The 21,263-nt window shown below is 39.7% G+C and overlaps 1 protein-coding gene and 1 pseudogene across 3 annotated transcripts in view; both read left to right on the top strand.

Moving 5' to 3' along the window:
- The window catches only part of USP32 (ubiquitin specific peptidase 32), a 128,330-nt gene extending 115,900 nt beyond the window's left edge, over positions 1–12,430 (top strand). For all 3 annotated transcript variants that reach the window (XM_054574848.1, XM_054574849.1, XM_054574847.1), the window contains exons 28-34: positions 784–870; positions 1,799–1,919; positions 6,097–6,288; positions 7,368–7,656; positions 8,720–9,144; positions 9,640–9,732; positions 10,195–12,430. In XM_054574848.1, coding sequence (XP_054430823.1) covers positions 784–870; positions 1,799–1,919; positions 6,097–6,288; positions 7,368–7,656; positions 8,720–9,144; positions 9,640–9,732; positions 10,195–10,368 — 1,381 coding nt within the window. In that variant the 3' untranslated portion in view covers positions 10,369–12,430. The remainder of the gene's footprint in view (positions 1–783; positions 871–1,798; positions 1,920–6,096; positions 6,289–7,367; positions 7,657–8,719; positions 9,145–9,639; positions 9,733–10,194) is intronic.
- Positions 12,431–12,926: 496 nt separating this feature from the next.
- LOC129071512 (60S ribosomal protein L36-like) lies at positions 12,927–13,375 on the top strand (annotated as a pseudogene).
- Positions 13,376–21,263: the final 7,888 nt, after the last annotated feature.

Genomic DNA, 21,263 nt, shown 5'->3' with positions numbered 1-21,263 from the left:
AATGAATGCATAAATAAGGGCGACAACAAATCAGTGTTTCTTTCTCTCTCTCCCTCCCCCATCCCTCTCTCCTCCCCTTTCTCCCCCTTCCCCTTTCTCTTTTATCAAGAAATAAAAAAAAATTTTTTTAAGATTTTTTTAAAAAGCTTGTAGCCCTCGCTGGTGTGGCTCAGTGGATTGAGTGTCAACCTGTAGCCAAAAGGCTACTAATTTGATTCTCAGTCAGGGCACATGCCTGGGTTGCTGGCCAGGTCCCTGGTTGGGGGCGTGTGAGATGCAACCAATCGATAAAGCTCTCACACATCAATGTTTCTGTCTCTCTAAAAATAAATAAATGAAATAAGCTTCTAAATAAATAGTCTGCTTTTCTAAAAACTATTATGACCTTTCAGTTTTCTGTGGTGTATCAATGTTCTTGTCATGGAAAGGTCTAATTATTTTAGTTTAGTGTGAATTAAATCTTCTGATAGGATCAGGGCTCAAGGATAATTGATGTTTGATTAGCTTATGCTGTGAAATTGGTGTGGTCCTCATGTACTCTCAGAGACATCTGGCAGTCTAGTACGTCTACACTTCTGTAAGCAGGGATACAGCATGGGAGCCCTGAGTGTGTTAGTACAAGGCACAGCTAATGGGTTTGGAGAAGTAGCATAGAGCTGAAAATGTGAGCTTACTGCTATGACAAATGCCCCTTCCTGGGGTTACTTCACAGGAAGATGAAAAGGAGTTGAGACCTCAAATTAGAAATGTTTCTTATACTCTTTGGTTTCTGTTCTGTTTCAGTGATGACAGTATGGGCTATCAATATCCATTCACCCTACGAGTTGTGCAAAAAGATGGGAACTCCTGTGCTTGGTGCCCATGGTATAGGTAAAGTGACCTTCTACAAAAGAAAAATTTTAGTGGAATTGCAGCTCCAGATATTATATCTTTTTCATAAGGTTTCCAAGTTTCAGATGTAATAATGAGCAATGAGAAGCTTGAAATAAACTTGGAAATTGTTCATTCATCTCTTCCTTATGAGATCTGTAGCTTACTTTTTACTCTTGAGATGTAGCTGGTTTTATAAAGTCTACAATCTTGTCATATTTTATAAAGTCTACAGTCTTGTCATATTCATATTTTTCAATATGAATTTGAAATTCAAATTTATGATCAGCATTTATTATTCTGTGCCTTCTGCTCCTTAATTATAAGTTAGTTTAGCAGTTCTGAGCCCAGTAGAATATATCCTACTTACTAGACCTTGCTGGAAGTCTCTTTGGGTTTTTAGAAGAGAGATGAAGATTGATTGGTCAGTATTATTCCAGGTTGGAAAATGCCTACACACTGAAGTCAGCTTTCAGAAAACTGTAATAAACTTAACAAATTGAGTTTAACATAGGCATTGGAACCATGGTTTTGTCATGGTTGCTCCCTCACCCTATAAATTTTTGTACACATTTACTTAATGTGCCATTTTACAAAAGGAAATGAGTGTTGTTGTGCCAGATAAATTGACCTCAGAACATAAAATAACCGATTTTAGAATTTCTTTAGAAACGTGTTATCTCAAATATCCAATTCTCATATTATTTCTTTGCCACAAACACTTGAGAAGTGATAAGCAAGATTCCCTGAAATACTAATAATTATTAATACATATTTGTAAATGTATCAGTCTGAAGTAGGAGGCCCATAACAAATTGTGAAGCCCAAGAAAGAATGTAGAGAAGTAGAAAGGGAGAATATTTCTGATAAAGAAAATTTTATTTACTTTATAATTATGTTTTCCTCAGTATATTTTTTTCCCCTTCAGATTTTGCAGAGGCTGTAAAATTGATTGTGGGGAAGACAGAGCTTTCATTGGAAATGCCTATATTGCTGTAGATTGGGACCCCACAGCTCTTCACCTCCGCTATCAAACATCACAGGAAAGGGTAAGTACCTGGGGCCACCATAAGATGGTGGTTTTTATATGTAAAAATTTTCCCAGTTTATATCTTGCCATTTCTATTGTAGATAATTTAAGTACAACAAGGAAGACATTCATTGGTATTCTCTGTGGCATTTTATATATTGACTTGATTACATGTATGTTTCTGTTTTCCCATTTCTAGAGGTAATTGTATTGGGGCTTTAAAGTTCAAAAATACCACTAATAAATAAATCTTGTAACAAAACTCTAAGTGTAATTAAGAAGTTACATTCTTTGGCCATGACATACCAATCAGTAAATATCTCACTGCCTGTTTATTAATTATTATTATTATTGAAACTGCAGCATTTGGTATTCACAGTTACTTACCTCAGATGCACCCATGGGCTGTAGCTGCTACCTTTAATGGGTATGTTGAGTAGAAAAATTAGAGAAAGGATTGAATGTTTCAGGAATGGACAACTAAGAGTACACCTTAATAGCTATTCACATTTGTTATTCCTCTACTGCCACGCTCTGGCCAGAGCAATTTTTAAATTTTGAAAATGTTACTGCAAAAAAGAAGATTAACTCCATTCCTAAAAACGTTTGCCAAATGCTGTTTGAAGAGTAGATTGACTGGGTAGCTTGTGGGTAGAGATAAGATGAATCTGATGAAGGTACAAAAACTAAAATCAAAGGAATTTCTTTAGTCACATGAAGAATTGTAGTGGCTTTTGCATTTATGTAGCTCTTGATGAAACTTTCCTTTACTGTTTCTTAGAATGTTCCCTTTAGATAGGTTAGTGTTGATAACTGACTTTTCTGCCTTTTTGTGCTGTTGAGAAATGGGGAAACTACCAGTTCCAGACCTAGTTCACCTGTTCCCTTTTTGGATCCCTCAATATATCCCCACACACCCCGAAGCTCCTGACAGCTCTCACTAGCCAAGGACAAGTATAATTTGTATATACTTGCCAAATGAAAGATCAATGGGCTCAAGGAAGTCAAAGAGTAGTCTAGTAGGTCATACTCACTGTAGCAAGGTAATTCAATAACTTCAGCCATGCTTCATTTGAAGAGAGAAAATTTTAGCAATTGATAGAAAGATTCCTAAATCTTTGTCAGCACAATATCTGACAGGACATTATTACAAGACACTATCGTCAAAGATGAAAGATTATTTGGCTCTGTCAATCTCTTTCCTTTTTTAACAAGCCTGGTGTCAATCTGAAAAGTTCTGGAGTACATCCCTCTTATAGGAAGAAAGGCTTATGTGATCTGTTAAATCTCACCCCATTTCCACTTTCAGTGCTGTTGGGACACCATGGAAACCAAGTTACAATCGAGATATGTTGCCTTGCTGGGAGGTGGAGCCACATGACTAATTTCTTCCTACGTAATATCTTCCTACATGTGGTTCCTGTGTATGTTTGGAGAGTCACGTAGACAAAAAGAGGTTGTGTAAAATTGAAAGTATTGCCCATGTGTTTTATACTTTTTATTCCAGTCATTTCCCTTCTAGGAATTTATCCTAGGGAAGTACTTTGGATTTGAAACAACTTATATTTGTCCCACATTAGAGTAAATAAAGCATGATATAATGATTGCATAAAATATTATGTAGTCCTTTAACATGATGATTACTGGGAGTTTTTGCTGATATATAGGAAGATACTTGCGATATCATGGCTGTTTTTCTAAAAAGAAATGTAGAGCCCAGGCTGGTGTGGCCTCAATGGATTGCGTGCCGGCCTGAGAAGCAAAGGGTCACCGGTTTGATTCCCGGTCAGGGCACATTCCTGGGTTGCAGGCCAGGTCCCCAGCACAGGGCGGTCAAGAGGCAACAACACATTGATATTTCTCTCCCTCTCCTTCTCCCTCCCTTACACTCTCTAAAAATAAATAAATAAAATCATTTTTAAAAAATTAAAAGAGGTAGAAAGTGTCATATACTGAAAAATCTCTTTAGTGTAAAGAAAACTATTTAGGAAAAGGACAAAAGAAAATCTGCCAATATTTTGACAGTGTTTGCCTTTTTATTAAGAATATAAAAGCTTCCCTGCCTTTGTACATTTTTCACTGCTTTCCAAAGTTTATACGTGAATGTTTTATTTGTTAAGCAGAAAAGAAATAGGCAGTTGCTCTCCCCTCCACCTTTTGGACTCACATCCCTCAGTAGAAAGTTAAACTAGGTAACTTCTTAGAGCTTCCTCTTATTCTAGTAGTCTTACAAGGTATGAAAACTGTTACTTCATTCTTATGTTTTGTGTTAAGGATGAGTTTTCAAACAAGTTAGAAAAAAAGGAAGAGGATGCCAATAAATAATTTAGAATATTTGAGTAATAGTAGAGAATCTGGCAATGGTTCCCAAGAGGTAAAGGAAATCTCTGTCATTTAGGGAAATTTTGTTGTTAAATAAAAATTATTGTCAGTCCACAAATTTGGTGTTTTGTTTTTTTTTTTTAATCAATCTTCCTTTCTCCCTGTCTCCATCTAGCTCTATAGCCTGTATGTTCTATAGAAAATATAGTCAATAAAAATTAACATTTTTTACTAACTTACTGTAATTTATGGTTGGCCATAAAGCATCCTTGGTAGAGCTAATAGAGGTAACATTTAACTGCTTACGAGAAAAGAGACATTCACTACTGAATTTGTTATACCTTTTTTCCTACTCTGATTCCAACAATGATACAGCATGTTTGTTTCGTTTTGGTTTGGCTTGGTTTGGTTTTTTTTCCCTTGAGAATGTCATATTTTCCCTTGGATGATTGGCTCTCTAAAGATGATGAGAGTTAGTATCAGAAAAGAAACCAGTGACCCAAAGTCAAGCTACATATCCCTTTCTGAAAGGATTTTCGTTAAGTTCTTCTTTTTAAATGAGCTCTTTCAAAACAAGGTGATACAATGCTAAAACCCTTAATTACATAATCAGCCTCAACCTTGATAGTTAACAGAAGCATTTGGCAGCCTGTGACTCAGTTATTCAAGTAGGGGAAAAGTCACCCCTGAAAACCTATTCTAAACTGCCCATTATTAGTTCAGGAAGGGAAACAAGAGGCAAATTGCCTCAGGCAAGGAGAACTAACTCACCTTTTGAAGGGAGGAGTAATAATGGGTGTGATGGACATGTGTGTGACCTTTACCAGAGAGAGAGCATTTATTGTTGGACTTGTGCTCCAGACTCCACCCTGTGATGAAAAGATCCCTCTGTGAAGTCTCACGGTAACATTGATAGTCCTCATACTATACCTCATCTACCGTGGCTCTTGATTGCTTAGTAAGTGACAACCAAGTATTGAAGAAGGAAAAAATCTTCCTTTTCTGTTGCATTTTAGGACCCTACTTTTCTCCCTTCTCCTTAACCCATGCCATCCCCAACCCAGACTTACGCATATACTTCCCTTTGCTGTCTCTCCTTTCTTATACCTACTTTCTTGCTCCAAAGCCTAGTTTGTTTTCTAAGAAGACCACAGAGGTTTAGCAGGTATTTGAGGCCTTCTCAACAAAATCCGGCTCTCTTTTACCTAACATTCTTTTATTGCAGTTTCAGATAAAGAGGCCCAATCAGGTAGAGAGATAGATAATGATACTCAGGTATTCTGATAGCTCTGTGTTACCTGGTGCCGATATGCAAATAAGTTGTAGCCTGCGGGGTTTAATACTCTGGTGTATTGTTTTCTCCTGGTGAGCTTTTCTGTACCTTTCTCATTTAATTCAGATCTGGCATCTGTGTTCCAGGGATATTATTTCTCTAGCCTCTGTAAAGCCTGCAGAATATTAATAACATTCTGTTTTTCTAGTTAAAAAATAAAAGACCTAATCTGAACACCCGTGACTTGGGGGCCAACTCACATGTAAGATGTTTTAGGATTTCAAAATTGTAAAATAAATAAGCAATTTCTTGTTTTTGTTTTTATCATTTTGAGTCATTCAGAAATTTTTCAAAAAGAGCTATGGTCATATAAGTAGAAATTTAGTCTAGAATATTATTGATATGATGTTTGTGAATAAATGTACAGATGCTGTATTTGCTCAAAGACTTTTAGTTTGGATTATATTTTCTTTTTCTTCATGTAGAGTAAAACAAGGGTAAATCACCTAGAGGATGATGCATAGCCAGATGACCATTTTAAACTTCCTCCCTCCCTCCATTCCCTCTTTCCCCCGATTCTTCCTATTCCCTCCACTTACAGGTTGTAGATGAGCATGAGAGTGTGGAACAGAGTCGGCGAGCACAAGCTGAGCCCATCAACCTGGACAGCTGTCTCCGTGCTTTCACCAGTGAGGAGGAGCTAGGGGAAAACGAGATGTACTACTGCTCCAAGTGTAAGACCCACTGCTTGGCAACCAAGAAACTAGATCTCTGGAGACTTCCCCCCATCTTGGTATGTCACAGTTGTGCCTCTGAGAGAGCAAGCGTCTGGCAAAAAGGAAAGAAACCATGAACAAATAGTTTTTGTTATTTTTGAGAATAAGTTCCTCCCTGCAGTAGTGCTTAAAACACTTCGCTGTGCACACAGAGATTAATTGTTCTACAGATATTTGCTACTTCCTGCTACTGAAGAGCAGACAGCCTAAAAAGGAGAGAGAAGTCATGTAGACCTGATGAGCACTTCTGGCTTTAGGGAAAGAGGAAGTTTTAGGTTCATCCTTAGTGGACTAAAGAAAAGCAACTGAGCCTGCAGCCTCCAGTTCCACTGTGCTTGGTCACATGGCTGCAGCACACTGCTGAATTGAGTGTGTGCACAAGCACACAGATGCAATAGGGCTTACGTGTTGTTTTGAATTTGATTTACTTCTGCCCTCCCCCTTCATGGATCAGGAGACTCTTCTGTTGTGTTTCAGGGGAGTTTGAAGTGGCAAATATTCCTATTCATTTAAGAAGGCTTTTTCCTTAAGGGTGAAAGTATCGTAACAAGTGTAACTGTAAGGCAGCAGTGTATTTTAACCAGATATTATATGTGTTTTTTAATTCATGTCTTCTTTCTACTACTCCATAAGATTGTGAATGTAAGTTTTTTGGTTTTTGTTTTTTTCTTAATCCAGAACAACTTCCGAGGAAAGAATGCAAAAGTAATTAATAACATTGGTTAGCTAGCTCTCGGGATGGAAACTCAGGGAAGGGAAGAAGGCTGGGGCATTCAATAGAGTCTCCTTAGAGTGTTTGTAAATGAATCAGCTATGATATTGGAGAGAGGTAGAGGTCACTGGGGGTCATGAAAGCAGAAAACAGAAGAGAACATGCAAATATAGGCTTCCAAGGATGTTGAATAAATTTAAAAAGAGTTTTAGATAAACATGGGCTATGAAATTAGGGATATTACCATGTTAGCCATAGAGCTAAAGGACAGTGGTGGCCCTACCTATAACTGTTACATAATAAATTTTTTTTTTTTTTTTTTTTTTTTTTTTTTTGTATCTCAGAACCCTTTAACCCAAGCGTTTTCTACCTTTTCTTCTCCAGATTATTCACCTGAAACGATTTCAATTTGTAAATGGCCGATGGATAAAATCACAGAAAATTGTTAAATTTCCTCGTGAAAGTTTTGACCCCAGTGCTTTTTTGGTACCAAGAGACCCGGTTCTCTGCCAGCGGAAACCACTCACACCCCAGGGGGATGACCTCTCCGAGACCAGGGTTCCAGCAGGAGAGGTGAAGAAAGTGGATGTGCCGAACTCAGCAGGGGAAGAGGATGGGCTCTTGAGTAAGAGCCCATCCTCACTCAGCGCAAACATCATCAGTAGCCCTAAAGGTGAAGAAACCTAGGGGGACCTCATGAAGCCCAGACATCACCCTGAGGGGACCTTCCCTGGGACCCTTGCAGGCTGCATGTTTCTCCCTCTCTTCCACTCTAGAGCAACAGCTTAATGAGATGGAATGAACTTATCTAGAATCAGACCTATCTAAATGTGAACTCTGTGACTTTTAGCAAGAGATAGGGCCTCCCTAAATCTATTTTTTCATTTGTAAAATGGAGATAATACTAAATTCACAGAGTGTGAGGATTTCATATGTCAGGAGTGAAGCACTTCACATAATGCCTGACATACGGTGAACATGAATGGTAGTTGTCATCCTAGTTCCCTTATGGCAGAGGTTCTGAAGGTGTGGTCTAGGGACCCTTATGGAGTCCCTGAGACCCTTTCTGAAGCCCTGGGTGAGTGAAACTATTTTCATAAAAATACTTTTCACTGTCATTCTCTCACAAGTGTACAGTGAAGTCAGCCAGCATGATAGGATACCATCAGTGAAATGTGCCCTTGTATATTTTATATGGTGAATATTGATAGATCAGAAGTTCTAGAGGAACAAATTTTTAAGGGTATGGAAGGAAGTAGTCAAGGCTATGACCAAAAAGTTTAAGACCTTATAGGATTGTTGTAAGAGATAGTGATAATAGAGAGAGTCTCTAATACCATGCCTAGCAATAGTAGGTACTTAATTGTTGATCGTATTTTTTTATCTGATTTTACAAAGGAGAAGAATATGTATTTGTAAAGCTCCTTAAAGCCTTAGTCTAAATAATATTATTTTAAACTGAATCTAACCTAAATCACATATCCACTCTTTTCTAAGTTCCTGCATGGTAATTTGCATTTTCAGGACATTGCTGCATTTTCAGGGCTTGGCATTGAGAAAAGCAAGAATGTAACTTACTGGTTATATAATAGGAACTAAAAAGTAGCCAGTCAGAACTCCTGATCTTTACTTTTTTTATATGTACACTTGTGAAGGGGGGTTCAAAATTAACGTTTGGTGGCAAGTTTAACTTGTGGCATTTGTATTTTATGAATCTTTCCTTCTCCCTTTGACAGGTTCACCTTCTTCATCAAGAAAAAGTGGAACCAGCTGTCCCTGCAGCAAAAACAGCAGTCCTAACAGCAGCCCACGGACTTTAGGGAGGAGTAAAGGGAGGCTCCGGCTACCCCAGCTTGGCAGCAAAAATAAACTGTCAAGTAGTAAGGAGAACTTGGATGCCAGCAAAGACAATGGGGCTGTGCAAGTTTGTGAGCTGGCTGATGCCTTGAGCAGAGGGCATGTGCTGGGAGGCAGCCAACCTGAGCTGGTCACCCCTCAGGACCACGAAGTAGCTTTGGCCAATGGATTTCTTTATGAACATGAGGCATGTGGCAATGGCTACAGCAATGGGCAGCTTGGAAACCACAGTGAAGAAGACAGCACTGATGACCAAAGAGAAGATACTCATGTTAAGCCTATTTATAATCTATATGCAATTTCGGTGAGTGATTTGTTGCATGGTTTTCAGAATGATCTGCATTTTTCAGTGGTTTTTTTGTTCATCTTCATTTATTCATTCATCATTTTCTTTTTTCAGAGCTTGCTTATTTGCTAGGCATTGAGCTTGGTGATAGACAAAGTTAGCAGTAGATATCTTGGCCTTTTGGATAAAATCCAAGACGCTCACAGAGTAATGTGAGGGGATAGTCATGTAATCATTAAAACTGGACCTGTAGGTTCAAGTTATTCACAGTTGTGTGTTCCTAAGGAATTTTGCTTTCTAAAAGAATAACTACAGCTATAAAATACTTAGATTTGGAGCTTTTAAATTTTGAATTTTGCTTTTTGTTTTGTTTTAGGAAAAGGTTAGATGATTCCAAAATTTGCCTTCTTAACCACCTAAGTGATTAGTGTTTTTCTGATCAGATCTTAGTACTGTCCCCTGGCCAGAGTACCGTTAACTACTAACATAACTCCCCTTTCTTCTCTCTTACAGTGCCATTCAGGAATTCTGGGCGGGGGCCATTATGTCACTTATGCCAAAAACCCAAACAGCAAATGGTACTGTTACAATGACAGCAGCTGTAAGGTAAATATCCCCAATCTTTAAATAAAAGAAACAGAAATATCAACAATTCTGGGGGATATTTGTTGAAATGATGGGCTTTCCTCTAAATAGATATAGAATTTTCTGTTTGAAGCAGTATCTCAATACCTTTAGTATTAAAGGAACAAAAGTGATATACAGAGGGAGAGAGTGAAAATATGAGTAGTAAGGGGGGAAAATTCTTGTCTTTTGAGCTATTAGGATTTGATGGGGGTTTTCTGGTCATTCTTTTTAACTTGTCTGTAGTCAGAATATGTTCCCTAAAACAAACACTGAAAATAATTGGGTTTATTTCAAAGTCAGGTATGAGATAGCCAAAATATTAAATTAATTGAAAGCAAACAGGTTTAGTAATTAAGGAGGGTTGGTCCTCCCTTTCCTGGCAAGGATTAAGAGCCAGCCTAGTGATGGCTCTTTTATTAAAGGTTTTTCTTGTCCTTTTAGGAACTTCACCCTGATGAAATTGACACCGACTCTGCCTACATTCTTTTTTATGAGCAGCAGGGGATAGACTATGCACAATTTCTGCCAAAGATTGATGGCAAAAAGATGGCAGACACAAGCAGCATGGACGAAGACTTTGAGTCTGATTACAAAAAGTACTGTGTATTGCAGTAACGCTACCACTCTGGCTGCTATACAGGCTGGTGGTGAGGGAGAAGACTCCCTGTGGCTAACATTTGGCAAAAGTGTCACTGAAAGGCAAGCTAAATGTAGTTATTTTATCCTGTGACCCTGAAGCACAAAATAAAAATCCTAATTAAAATAGCAGTTAACATAACAGTAGTAATAGTTTGGTTTGGAAGTGTCTCACATAAGTTCTCTGGTAGAGAACTTTCAGGCAGAGTGCACCGTCAGCCTGTAAACAAAGAGGTTTGGCACCAGCCACCTGGGACCAAATAAGAACTAAATTGTGCTTGTTCAGATGTGAAGAAATATGTAATGAGTATAGAGTTTACCAATGATCATAACAAAATACTAAGAATTTCCTTGGAGTCAAAGTAAAACAAAAAACTATAGTGTTGTCTGGGGACGACATGATATGCTACCTCCTTTTTCCTGAAGTTTTATTTCATTATATTGACAAGACGGAGAAAGCAAGATCATGAGTGTGCAAAGGATTGTTATGGCATGGACACAAGATTTTTCAATTTATTTTTTAAAGCGTTTTCCCACGCTTTCTATGTCTTTCTTGCTTTTTGTTTTTGTTGTGTTTGTGTTTGAGACACAACCAGTCATGGTGGCAGAGCCGTGTATAGTAATCGGTCAGTCTGAAAGGGAGAATCTCTTAAGGGCTGTGTGCCTTTACCCAGGGCCTTGGTTGGAGACACTAGAAAGAAATAAAAAAGCATCCTGGGAAATCCAGCTAAAATGGCCTTCCAGATAGAGGCATCTTATTTTGGAGGATACTTTAAGTGTCCTCAAAAACGTATTCCACACCCACTGCTGAGTCTGATAGGGTAGTTGCCAATATTTGCACCATCTTCACTTGCACATGTTGCACAAAGAGCTTCTGAGAGGGAAAATGGCATTAAAACTAAATGGTGTTTCACAATTAGTGGTTATTTTACTTTGTTTCTTTGTTTTGCACTTTAAGAAAGGAGAGAGTACATACAAATGAACTTTTTAAAACTTGTTCATATCTGATGGCTATAAGGGCTATAAACTAACTTGAATGGGGTATTTTCCCCATCATATTAAGTTTAAAAACAAAATGCATCTCAAACATTGATAGTGTGTATTTTTAATGAAATTGACGGTTTTAGAAGTAAACTTCTGTTTTCTTTGTGTGTCCATTTCTTTTTATTTTAGTGTTTGTCTTTTCAATTTCACAGTAGTGCTCATCAAAAGTTTATATATATATTTTTTGCTCACTTAATTTTTTCCTCTGATAATTCAAAACTGGAACAAAAATATAAATGTTATTTATTTCAGGCAGCATTTTTTTTCTTGTGTTGTTTTAAAATATATATTCAAAGTAAATATTTCACTTTTTTTTTCAGTCTTTTTGTATTCATCTGGACCCTAGAAGTTGGTTCTCTAATTGTCAAGTTCCATTTCCCTTCCTTCCTCATAAACAGTATGTGCCCATGTAATGTAGCATTTGTGGTCTGATATCTGAGGCCAGTCACTACCCAGTTCTTCTCATAGCACTTGGAAAAGTTACATCTCTTTCTAAGTTGAAACGCATTTCAGAAGACTATAACTGCAAGTAGGAAGGAGTGGCCTAAATGGTATAATGTGATGAAGTCAGACAAAATGCAGACTTTATAGTTTCGTGATTTTCAGTATATAAAATCTATCCATTCCTACCTGGACAAGTCCCATGAAAAGATGGAAGATTTTAAATAATTTCCTTACAGATGTTTTATTTAAACAGGTAGCACAATCTACTAATGTTGTTTGATCTGTGTTTGTTATATTGGTTGTAATTAATTTTTTTAATTCATGACTAGCAGAAAATTTATTAAATTAATTATTAACTACATTCACCTTGTAAATTACTGTATAAAACTTGTTGACAATGCACTGACTTTAGAAAGATGTTAATGTACATAAATAGAGTGTAAATAAAATAGTGTTGATGTACTAAAATATGAACTGTATAAAAAAGTATTGGTAATTGTATATGGAGTGTACCTGTTTATCTGTAACTATTATCCAAACAAATTAAATACTGTGGATGCATCTATGTGCTCTTTTTCCTCTACACAAGTAAACACCAAAAAAGTCAAATTCTTCAGCCTTTCTCTCTGCGACCCTGTTTTAATTCCCCTACTTGAGTAACAACTCCCTGACTTAGAGAGTAGATGCTCCATCTCTGAAAGAATGGAAACTGTGTTTGAAGTAGAACAAGATACCTGCACTGACCAGATAAATTGATTTAAACTTGGCTCACGTCTCTGTTAGAAAATTATTTGGAAGGCATTGAGGAGGAAAAAAGGGTAGAGAATGGGTGGTGAACTGAGATAAGAGGAATAAAAGTAAGACATCTCATTTGTATAATGTCTTGAAGTGATGCTGAGAAACTAGCGATGTCCCTGGTTATCTGTCCGGGAGGTCTCCAAAGAGGCAGTCGGCAATGTTGAGGGGTACCAAAGACTTAGAGCTGTAGGTCCTTCACCCTTAGCCCCTGTTTGTCCGCCTTTAAAATTAGAATACTGGGGCGTCAGCCCTTCCACCACGGTAGCCATTGAGGAGCAGCAGCCATGGCCCTCCGTTACCCCATGGCTGTGGGCCTCAACAAAGGCCACAAAGTGACAAAGAACGTGAGCAAGCCGAGGTACAGCCTCCGCCGCAGGCACCTCACCAAGCACACCAAATTCGTGTGAGACATGATCCGAGAGGTATGTGGCTTTGCCCTCTATGAACAGTGTGCCATGGAGCTGCTCTAAGTCTCTGAAGGACAAGAGGGCCCTGAAATACATCAAGAAAAGGGTGGGGACACACATCTGTGCCAATAGGAAGAGAGAGGAGCTGAGCAATGTCCTTGCAGCCATGAGGAAGGCAGCCGCCAAGAAGGACTGAGCCCCATCCCCTCTGGGTAATAAAACCTGTTCAGAAAGAGAGAAAGAAGAAAGGGAGGGAGGAAGAAGGAAAGGAAAGGAAGAAAAAGAGAAAAAAGTAAAAAGAATACTGCCCTGACCGGTGCAGCTCAGTGGATTGAGTGAAGGCCTGTGACCCTAAAGGTCAATGGTTTGCTGGTTTGATTCCCAGTCTGGGCACATGCCTGGTTTGTGAGCCAGGTCCCCAGTTGGTTATGTGAGAGGCAACTGATCGATGTATCTCTCATACATTAATGTTTCTCTCCCTCTCTCCCTTTCCTTCTCTGTAAAAATAAAATCTTTTTTTAAAAAAATCTTTAAAATTAGAGTATGTGCCTCTCAGTCTTATATTAAGTAAATAAAATATATAAATGCCTGGCACAGTTTCTTGGTAAATGCTCAATGAATGTGAAGTCTTGTTCCCATGAGATTCAATCCTGTTTTTCAAAAAAGTTTAATTCCCTTGCTGTATGGATGCTAAAGGAATTTATTAAGCTCTCTGCTCACATTCTTCAAAAACAGGGCTACACATTAAAAAATGTATAGGAAGAAACGTTGAATCAGCAGCAATGGCAGTTTAAGAAAATGAATAAACAGAAAAACACCAAAAACATCATCCTAAAGCACATCTAAAGTGCCAGCCTGTGTCTCTGGCTTTTTAAAAAGGTCAGCCTTGAAAAGAACCAGCATATGGAGATGGGTAAGCATTTTGTTTCTTGTTTCTGAATGGCCCTGTAAACAGAGAGCTCTTCAGTCTCCCAGTCTCTCTGGCTAAGGGTGACTTTCTACATCGACGCTCTACCACTTGGTGGCATTGCTCACTTGTGGGTTCCTTAATGGCAGATCCCATTGTATTGGAGCAAGTAGATGAATTGCCACATTTTAAAGATGAAAATAATGGAATTTTGCTAGGCCAGAGCCATAATGAGTGGCTTAAGGAGCAAAGATCCCAGTTTTTCTTTATGATGATACCAGCAGGTTAATATTGAAATCACAAGGTCAAAACTGCACACAGCTCTATGACCAGACACCCATACAGGACAGAACAATAAGAGGCTGCCTGTAGTTTTACCAAACTTCCTAAAGAGTGGGAAGCAAAATAGTAAATTAGAATGCAAGAGCTATGTGGCTTCTGGTCAAGATGGAGGAGTAGATAGACACACCTTGCCTCATTGCACAATCATTGAACAATCATAAGAAGGAACACAACTAACTTAAAAAACACCCAGAACTACCAGAAAATCATCCAGAACTGTACTGAAGTCTGACAACCAAGGAATTTAAGAAGCTACGTTCATCCAGACAGGAGTAGTGGAGACGGGGAGGAGAGGGCTCAGTGTGGCCATGGCGAGCCCAGGAGCAGAGTGGCAATGGTGGCTGGTGGGACGGGCAGTCCCACATTCACGTGTGGTGGATAAAAATCTTGGAGACATCTTGTGAGCGAGAGAGCCCAGCCCCAGGCCAGACCACACAGCCTAGGGCTCCAGCACTGGGAAAAAGAAAGCCTCATAACTCCTGGCTGTAAACCCAGTGGGGATTGGAGTGGTGGAAGACACTATCGGTTTCTCAAGAGAGCACAGAATGTACACGAACCCACCCACCCTGGGAACCACAACCAGAACAGCAGCTGAAGGGGCACCAGTCACAAACAGGAAGTTGGTGAAGTGACTGGAAACAGGACGAGGGCCAGGCAAGCTCCCAGAAGTCAGTCAGCATGGCATTGTCCCCTGTTCGACCCCTCCCCTGTACACGGAGCCACAGTTGCCTGGCCCTGGTGAATAGCCAGGGCTCTGCCCCATACGACTTAACAGGTGCGCTAAAGTGGAATCAAAGCAGCTCTACCTAGTACACAAACACAGGGAGGCTGCCAAAACCAGGAGACAAAGAAATATGACCCAAATGAAGGGACAAAACAGAACCCCAGAAAAGGAACTAAGTGATGAGGAGATAGCCAACCTATCAGATGCAGAGTTCAAAACACTGGTGGTCAGAATGCTCAAAGATCTCATTTGAAAATGGCAAAAGCATAAGGGAAGAAATGAAGGCTCTGCTAACGGAAATAAAGAAAAAGCCACAAGAAACCAACAGTGAAGGGAAGGAAGCTGGGATTCAATTCAATGATTTGGAACATAAGGAAGAAATAAACTTTCAACCAAAACAGGATGAAGAAACAAGAATTCAAGAAAAAAAAAATGAGATTTTAAGAAGACTCTGGGACATCTCCAAAAGGGCCAACATCCAAATTGTAGGGATGCCAGAAGAGGAAGAGCAAGAAATTGAAAACTTATTTGAAAAAATAATGAAAGAAAACTTCCCTAATTTGGTGAAGGAATAAAACTACAAGTCCAGAAAGCACAGAGCATCCCAAACAAGATGGACCCAAACAGGACCACACCAAGACACATCATAATTAAAGTGCCAAAAGTTAATTAGAGAATCTTAAAAGCAGGGAGAGAAAGCAGAGAGTTACCTACAGGGGAGTTCCCATAAGACTGTCAGCTGATTTCTCAAAAGAAACTTTGCAGGCAAGAAGGGACTAGCAAGAAGTATTCAAAGTGATGAAAAGCAAGGACCTGCTACCTAGCTTACTCTATCCAGCAAAGCTCTCACTTAGAATTAAAGGGCAGATAAAGTGCTTCACAGACAAGGTAAAGCTGAAGGAGTTCATCGTCATCAAGCCATTATTATATGTAATGTTAAAGGGACTTATTTAGGAAAAAGAAGATCAAAACTATGAACATTAAAATGACAGCAAATGCACAACTATCAACAACTGAATCTAAAAAACAAAAGCAAACAACTACAAGAGGAATAGATCTATAGGTATGGAGATCATTTGGAGGGCTATCAGCTGGGAAGAGGAAGGGGGAGAATGAGAGAAAAGGTATAGAGAGTTAGAGGCATAATTGGGTAGGTACAGAATAGACGGGGATGTTAAGAACAGTATAGGCAATGGAGAAGCCAAAGAACTTATATGCACGACCCATAGACATGAATTAAGGGGGTGGGGATTGCTGGTGGGGATTGCTGGAGGGAAAGGGGGAACCGGGCAGAAGAGGGCAAAGGGAGAAAAATTGGGACAACTGTAATAGCATAATCGATAAAATATACTTAAAACAACAAACAAATGCAAAAGCTGCAAACTTGGAAGCCTGTAGGGACCAGGTTGGGAACAGAGTGTAAGAAAAGCAGGTCCAGACGTGAATGAGAATGGGGACTAGAGGTGGAGTATGGTGAGTTCTAGGGCCCACATCCATCCGAAGGCTCCATTTAATTGTTGCCATACAGGAATGTGGACCCCAATGTTACCAAATCTTTTGTCCCCTTAAGAGAATCCAGAAATCCAGATATTAATACAAAATATCCAATTTTAAAATGTTGGCAGTTGGTCTTTTTACAAGGTCAAACATTGTACTGTCCAAATAAAACCTATCTGCAAGCCATATACAAGTCACCAGTTTATGCCTTCTGAGAGGTGAGTAGAAAGTTCATGAACTTTGAGCCCATCAAACCTTGACACCTATTAGGTATCAATAGCATTCCTTCCTCACTTCGGGAAGCAACACAGGTATAATAGAACTATACTGCTATGATCAAATTCATTATCAGCCTAGAAGCATACAGCTATCGTGAACAAATAGGAGGTACAGAGCTTTGTGCTAGATTCTCTAGGAGCAGCAGTTTGCCACCTGGCAATTTATCAGTATCATAAAATATGCTTGTTAAATGTACTGATTCCAGGGTCCCACCCATCATTATATTTACACCTGTGCTCTAGGTTTATCTTCACCCAGATTTACAAACTCATCTTCTGATGCAGTCAAGAATCTGCATTGTAATAAATTCCTCAGGGAAGATCTTTGACAGCTAGTTTACATTTATGGAGTCATTACTTGCAGTCTAGCTGGGAAAGATGATAAGCATATGCACACATGTAAGAGGAGCTGTAGTAATTAACCAAAGTTCCCTAAATGTAATTGTCTCTGATGAAGTGCTGACTGAGAACATTAGACAGTAGTTGACAAAGTACTTAGGGAAAACCAAATGGGAAGGGAAGTGAGTTGCACCATGAAATAAGATCAGGATTTTGTTATCAGAATCATGCAGAACAGTCTAGCAGTCTAGACAGACAACGGAGCAGAGGTGCATTGCAGAGGCGGCATAGGTTTGACCTGTTTGACCTGAGCTGAAGGTGCACCAGGAACATAGTAGGAGAGGACAAGCAGGCAGAAATGATGTTGCGAAGGCTTTTAAGGTCTGACCAGTTAAAAGTGTTTTGCCTTGTCAAGTATTTTGGTATGATTGTGAAACATTTTCATATAGTTTACTTAAGTACACCCTAATCTATTTAAGACAATTTTAAGATAAACAAATTTGCTGTATTTTTTTCTCTTTTTTCATACAACACACTTTTGCTGAAAGTTCTCTTGTTAATGAACTTTGGACTTCACCACAAGCCCAAGAGGAATACCAGGCTTAGTGTGCTCCAAGAAGATCAAGTGGAGGAAAAAGAGAAAAAGGAATCAGGCAGGAGGTAGGAGAAAAACTAGAAGGGTCTTGGAAAGGAAGAAAGCATGCTGGAGAGCGGAGGCCCGTTGTAGGAGAGTGTGGCCCGGAGAACAGAGGCAAGGAGGACCTGCAAAGGAGAGTGGGCTGGTAGAGGCGTCCAAGGCCTTGGGAGCCACAGGGAAACTGTGTGTGGGGCGGGGTCCACTTCTTTAATTCACAGCAGGATCCTCTGCTGTTCGGGCTAAATCCCAATGCTCACTGGGATAATAGATCCAGTAAGAAGAAGGGTATTTCCAAACTGGGCATGAGGAAGGAGTTTCCCAGAAAGGATTAGGAAACGCCCATGGTTATCAGAGGCTGCTATAGCCCCAATTTCAGGGCAGTCGTGGACTAGGAATATAGTCTGCAATATTTCCTCTACTCCTTGCACATTGTATGACTTTGAGCAGGTCACTCATCTCTGTATTGTGAATAATGAAGGGATCACATTAGGCCAGCTTGTATTGTGAAACAACATTGGGACTGGATCCTTTCTTCCAACCACATTTAATGTGAAGGATTGATGCTTCAAGCAGAGAGGTTGGAATTGCTCAGGTTGAAGTAAAAGTAAGCGGTGGGGTGCTGCTTGATCAACCTTGAGGGCTGTGGATCAAACATCCACTACAGTACCTTTGACTGCTAAGCATTCAGAAGGTTGATCATGCAGTGCTGCTGTGAAGCCCGAGGAGCTCCCAGACAATTGTTCCCAGCAACTGGAGAGATTCTCCCCTGGTGTGCTGGAAATCATGATGGCAGCAGAGTGAACCTTTCTGAATCCATTTTGTTACTCTCAGTACATCTGTGCGGGGAGGAAAAGCCAGCCAATGAGGGCGAAGGCCAGGCAGCTTTCCTGCAGAGGCCACAGCAGTGCCTGGGGCACTTGCTGCTGGGCATCTGTAGGGAGCCAGCCCCAGGGCCTGTGGCCTTTCATTGTGTCAGCCAGAGAAAGTTGCTGCGGCAGCTCCCCGTTTGCAGAGCTCCCTTGGACTTGGAGCTGTAAACATCCTCTCACTTTGGGAGAGCTGAGAAAGGGAGAGGCAGAGGTTATCACTCAGACAGCAGATGTTTGTTGAGTGCTATTGACGCAAGAACATTCAAACTTGTAGAACATTTTTATGAGTTCATTAGAGTTTATTTGGGCATGCCTGGAAGGAAGATCTCAACTGAGAAAAATGCTTCAGAGAATGACCGTTTACAGTTTCTTGTATGCATTAGGATTTAAGGAAGCACTGTAAGGAAGGTTACAGGAAGGTGGGAGAAAGTAAGGTGGGAATTGGATTATCGGATAGTTAAGATAGTGTGCTTGCCAGCATGGTCACACTTCCCAGGGTCTGAAAAAGAATATTTTATTTTTTTAAGTTATATTTTATTGCTTATGCTATTAGAGTTGTCCCAGCTTTTTCCCTTTGCCCCCCTCCATCCAGCACCACCACACTCCCTCAGGCAATCCACACACTGTTGCCCATGTCCATGGGTCATACATACATGTTCTTTGCCTAGTCCCTTCACCTGCTTTCAACCAGTCACCACTTCCCCCCTCCCCTCTTACAGCTGTCCGTCTGTCCCATGATTCTATGCCTCTGATTCTATTTCACTCATTTATGTTGTTCATTAAATTCAATGTATAAGTGAGATCATATGACCTTTGTCTTTCACTGATTGGCTTATTTCATTTAGCATAATAGTCTCCAGGTCCATCCATGGTGTTGCAAAAGGTAAGAATTCCTTATTTTTTTTACTGCTGCATAGTATTCCATTGTGTAAATGTACCACAGCTTTTTATCCACCCATCTACTAAGGGGTATTTAGGCTGTTTCCAGACCTTGGCTATTATAAATAATGCTGCTAGGAACGTACACAAGAATAAACTCAAAATGGAAAAATGGATAAAAGACTTCAGTGTAAGTCGCGATACCATAAAAACCCTAGAGGAAAATGTAGGCAGTAAAAATTTCAGAAATTTTGTGTAACAATATTCTTGCTGATATCTCTCCTAGAGCAAGGGAAATGGAGAAAATAAACAAATGGGACTACATCAAATTAAAAAGCTTCTGCACAGCTAAAGCAACCATCAAAATGAAGAGGGAACCAATCACATGGGAGATCATATTGGCCAATAATACATCTGATAAGGGTTTAATTTCCAAAATATGTAAGGAACTTGACGGACTCAGTCCCAGGAAGACAATCCAGTTAGAGCAAAGGACCTGAATAGACACTTCTCCAAGGAGGACATACAGATGGCCCATAGATATATGAAAAAATGCTCAACATCACTAATCATCAGAGAGATGCAAATTGAAACCACAATGGGATATCACCTCACGCCTGCTAGAATCAACAAACAGCAAGTGCTGGCAAGGATGTGGCGATAAGGCAACCTTAGTGCACCACCCATGGGAGTGCAGATTGGTGCAGCCGCTGTGGAATGGCATTTCCTCAAAAAATTAGGGATGCAACTGCCTTTTGACCCAATGATTACACTTCTGGGAATATATCCCAAAACACCAATTCAAAAGAATATAGGAAAAAGAGGTATTTCAACAGTGTGTCACCCAGATGCACAAAAACAATGGACAGGGCTCGTTTAAGGCAAAAATAAACCTTTTACCAAAAAAAGTTACCGGCCTGGGGTATAACTACTCACCACATCCTGCTCAGTTAGTAATTTATTATCAGATCACTCTATGAGGTTCATTTTGTTAGATTTATTACAGCACCCCCTTTTTCACCCACAGTACCAACTATGTGACATAAAGGTTAGTCCTGCACTTGGAACTGAAAGAAGAGTTGAAGAGAGCACTTAGACACTGAATGGACATCTATTTGCCAGAGCCCAGACTATGCATTTTTCATTCATTATGTGCTGCTCACCCCAGCTCTCTGAGGAAACTGAGACTCAGTAAGATTAAGTCTCTTGCCCAAAGTATCACACAGATCAAGTTGGATTCAAGCTAAGGTTAGCCTGGCTGCTTCTCCACCACTCCACCTCCCCCCGGAACTGGAGTCTGTAGTCCACAACCTCGCAATTCCTGACAAGACAATCTATCACTGTGGGCCTCAGTGACCTGTCTTTGACAAAGCATGAGCGTCATGAGGACCTTGACTACTTTATAGTGTTTTTTTGTTTGTTTGTTTGTTTGTTTTTTATCATGGAGGCACAGATGATGGCCAAAAGTGACTGATTGCTGGGTAAATATTAAGTCCATTATCAAGCCAATGAAAGGCTATGTGACAATGCATGAGTCACTCTAGCTCTCTGGGCCTTGGCCCTTTTTATCTGTAAACTGAAGGGTTTGGACTCTATGGTCTTCAAAGATCATCCGATCTAAAATTATATTAATGAATCTATAATAGCCCCTTGGGTGCACTGATAAAAAGAAATTATACGGGCAGCTGCCAAACAGCACACATAGCTAA

The sequence above is a fragment of the Pteronotus mesoamericanus genome, unplaced genomic scaffold (assembly GCF_021234165.1).
Source record: "Pteronotus mesoamericanus isolate MK-2021 breed Mesoamerican mustached bat unplaced genomic scaffold, CSHL_Meso_final contig_269, whole genome shotgun sequence".
In the NCBI taxonomy this organism is placed as follows: domain Eukaryota; kingdom Metazoa; phylum Chordata; class Mammalia; order Chiroptera; family Mormoopidae; genus Pteronotus; species Pteronotus mesoamericanus.
The sequence above is the reverse complement of the archived record's forward strand: the minus strand, read 5'-3'. Positions and strand labels throughout refer to the sequence as shown.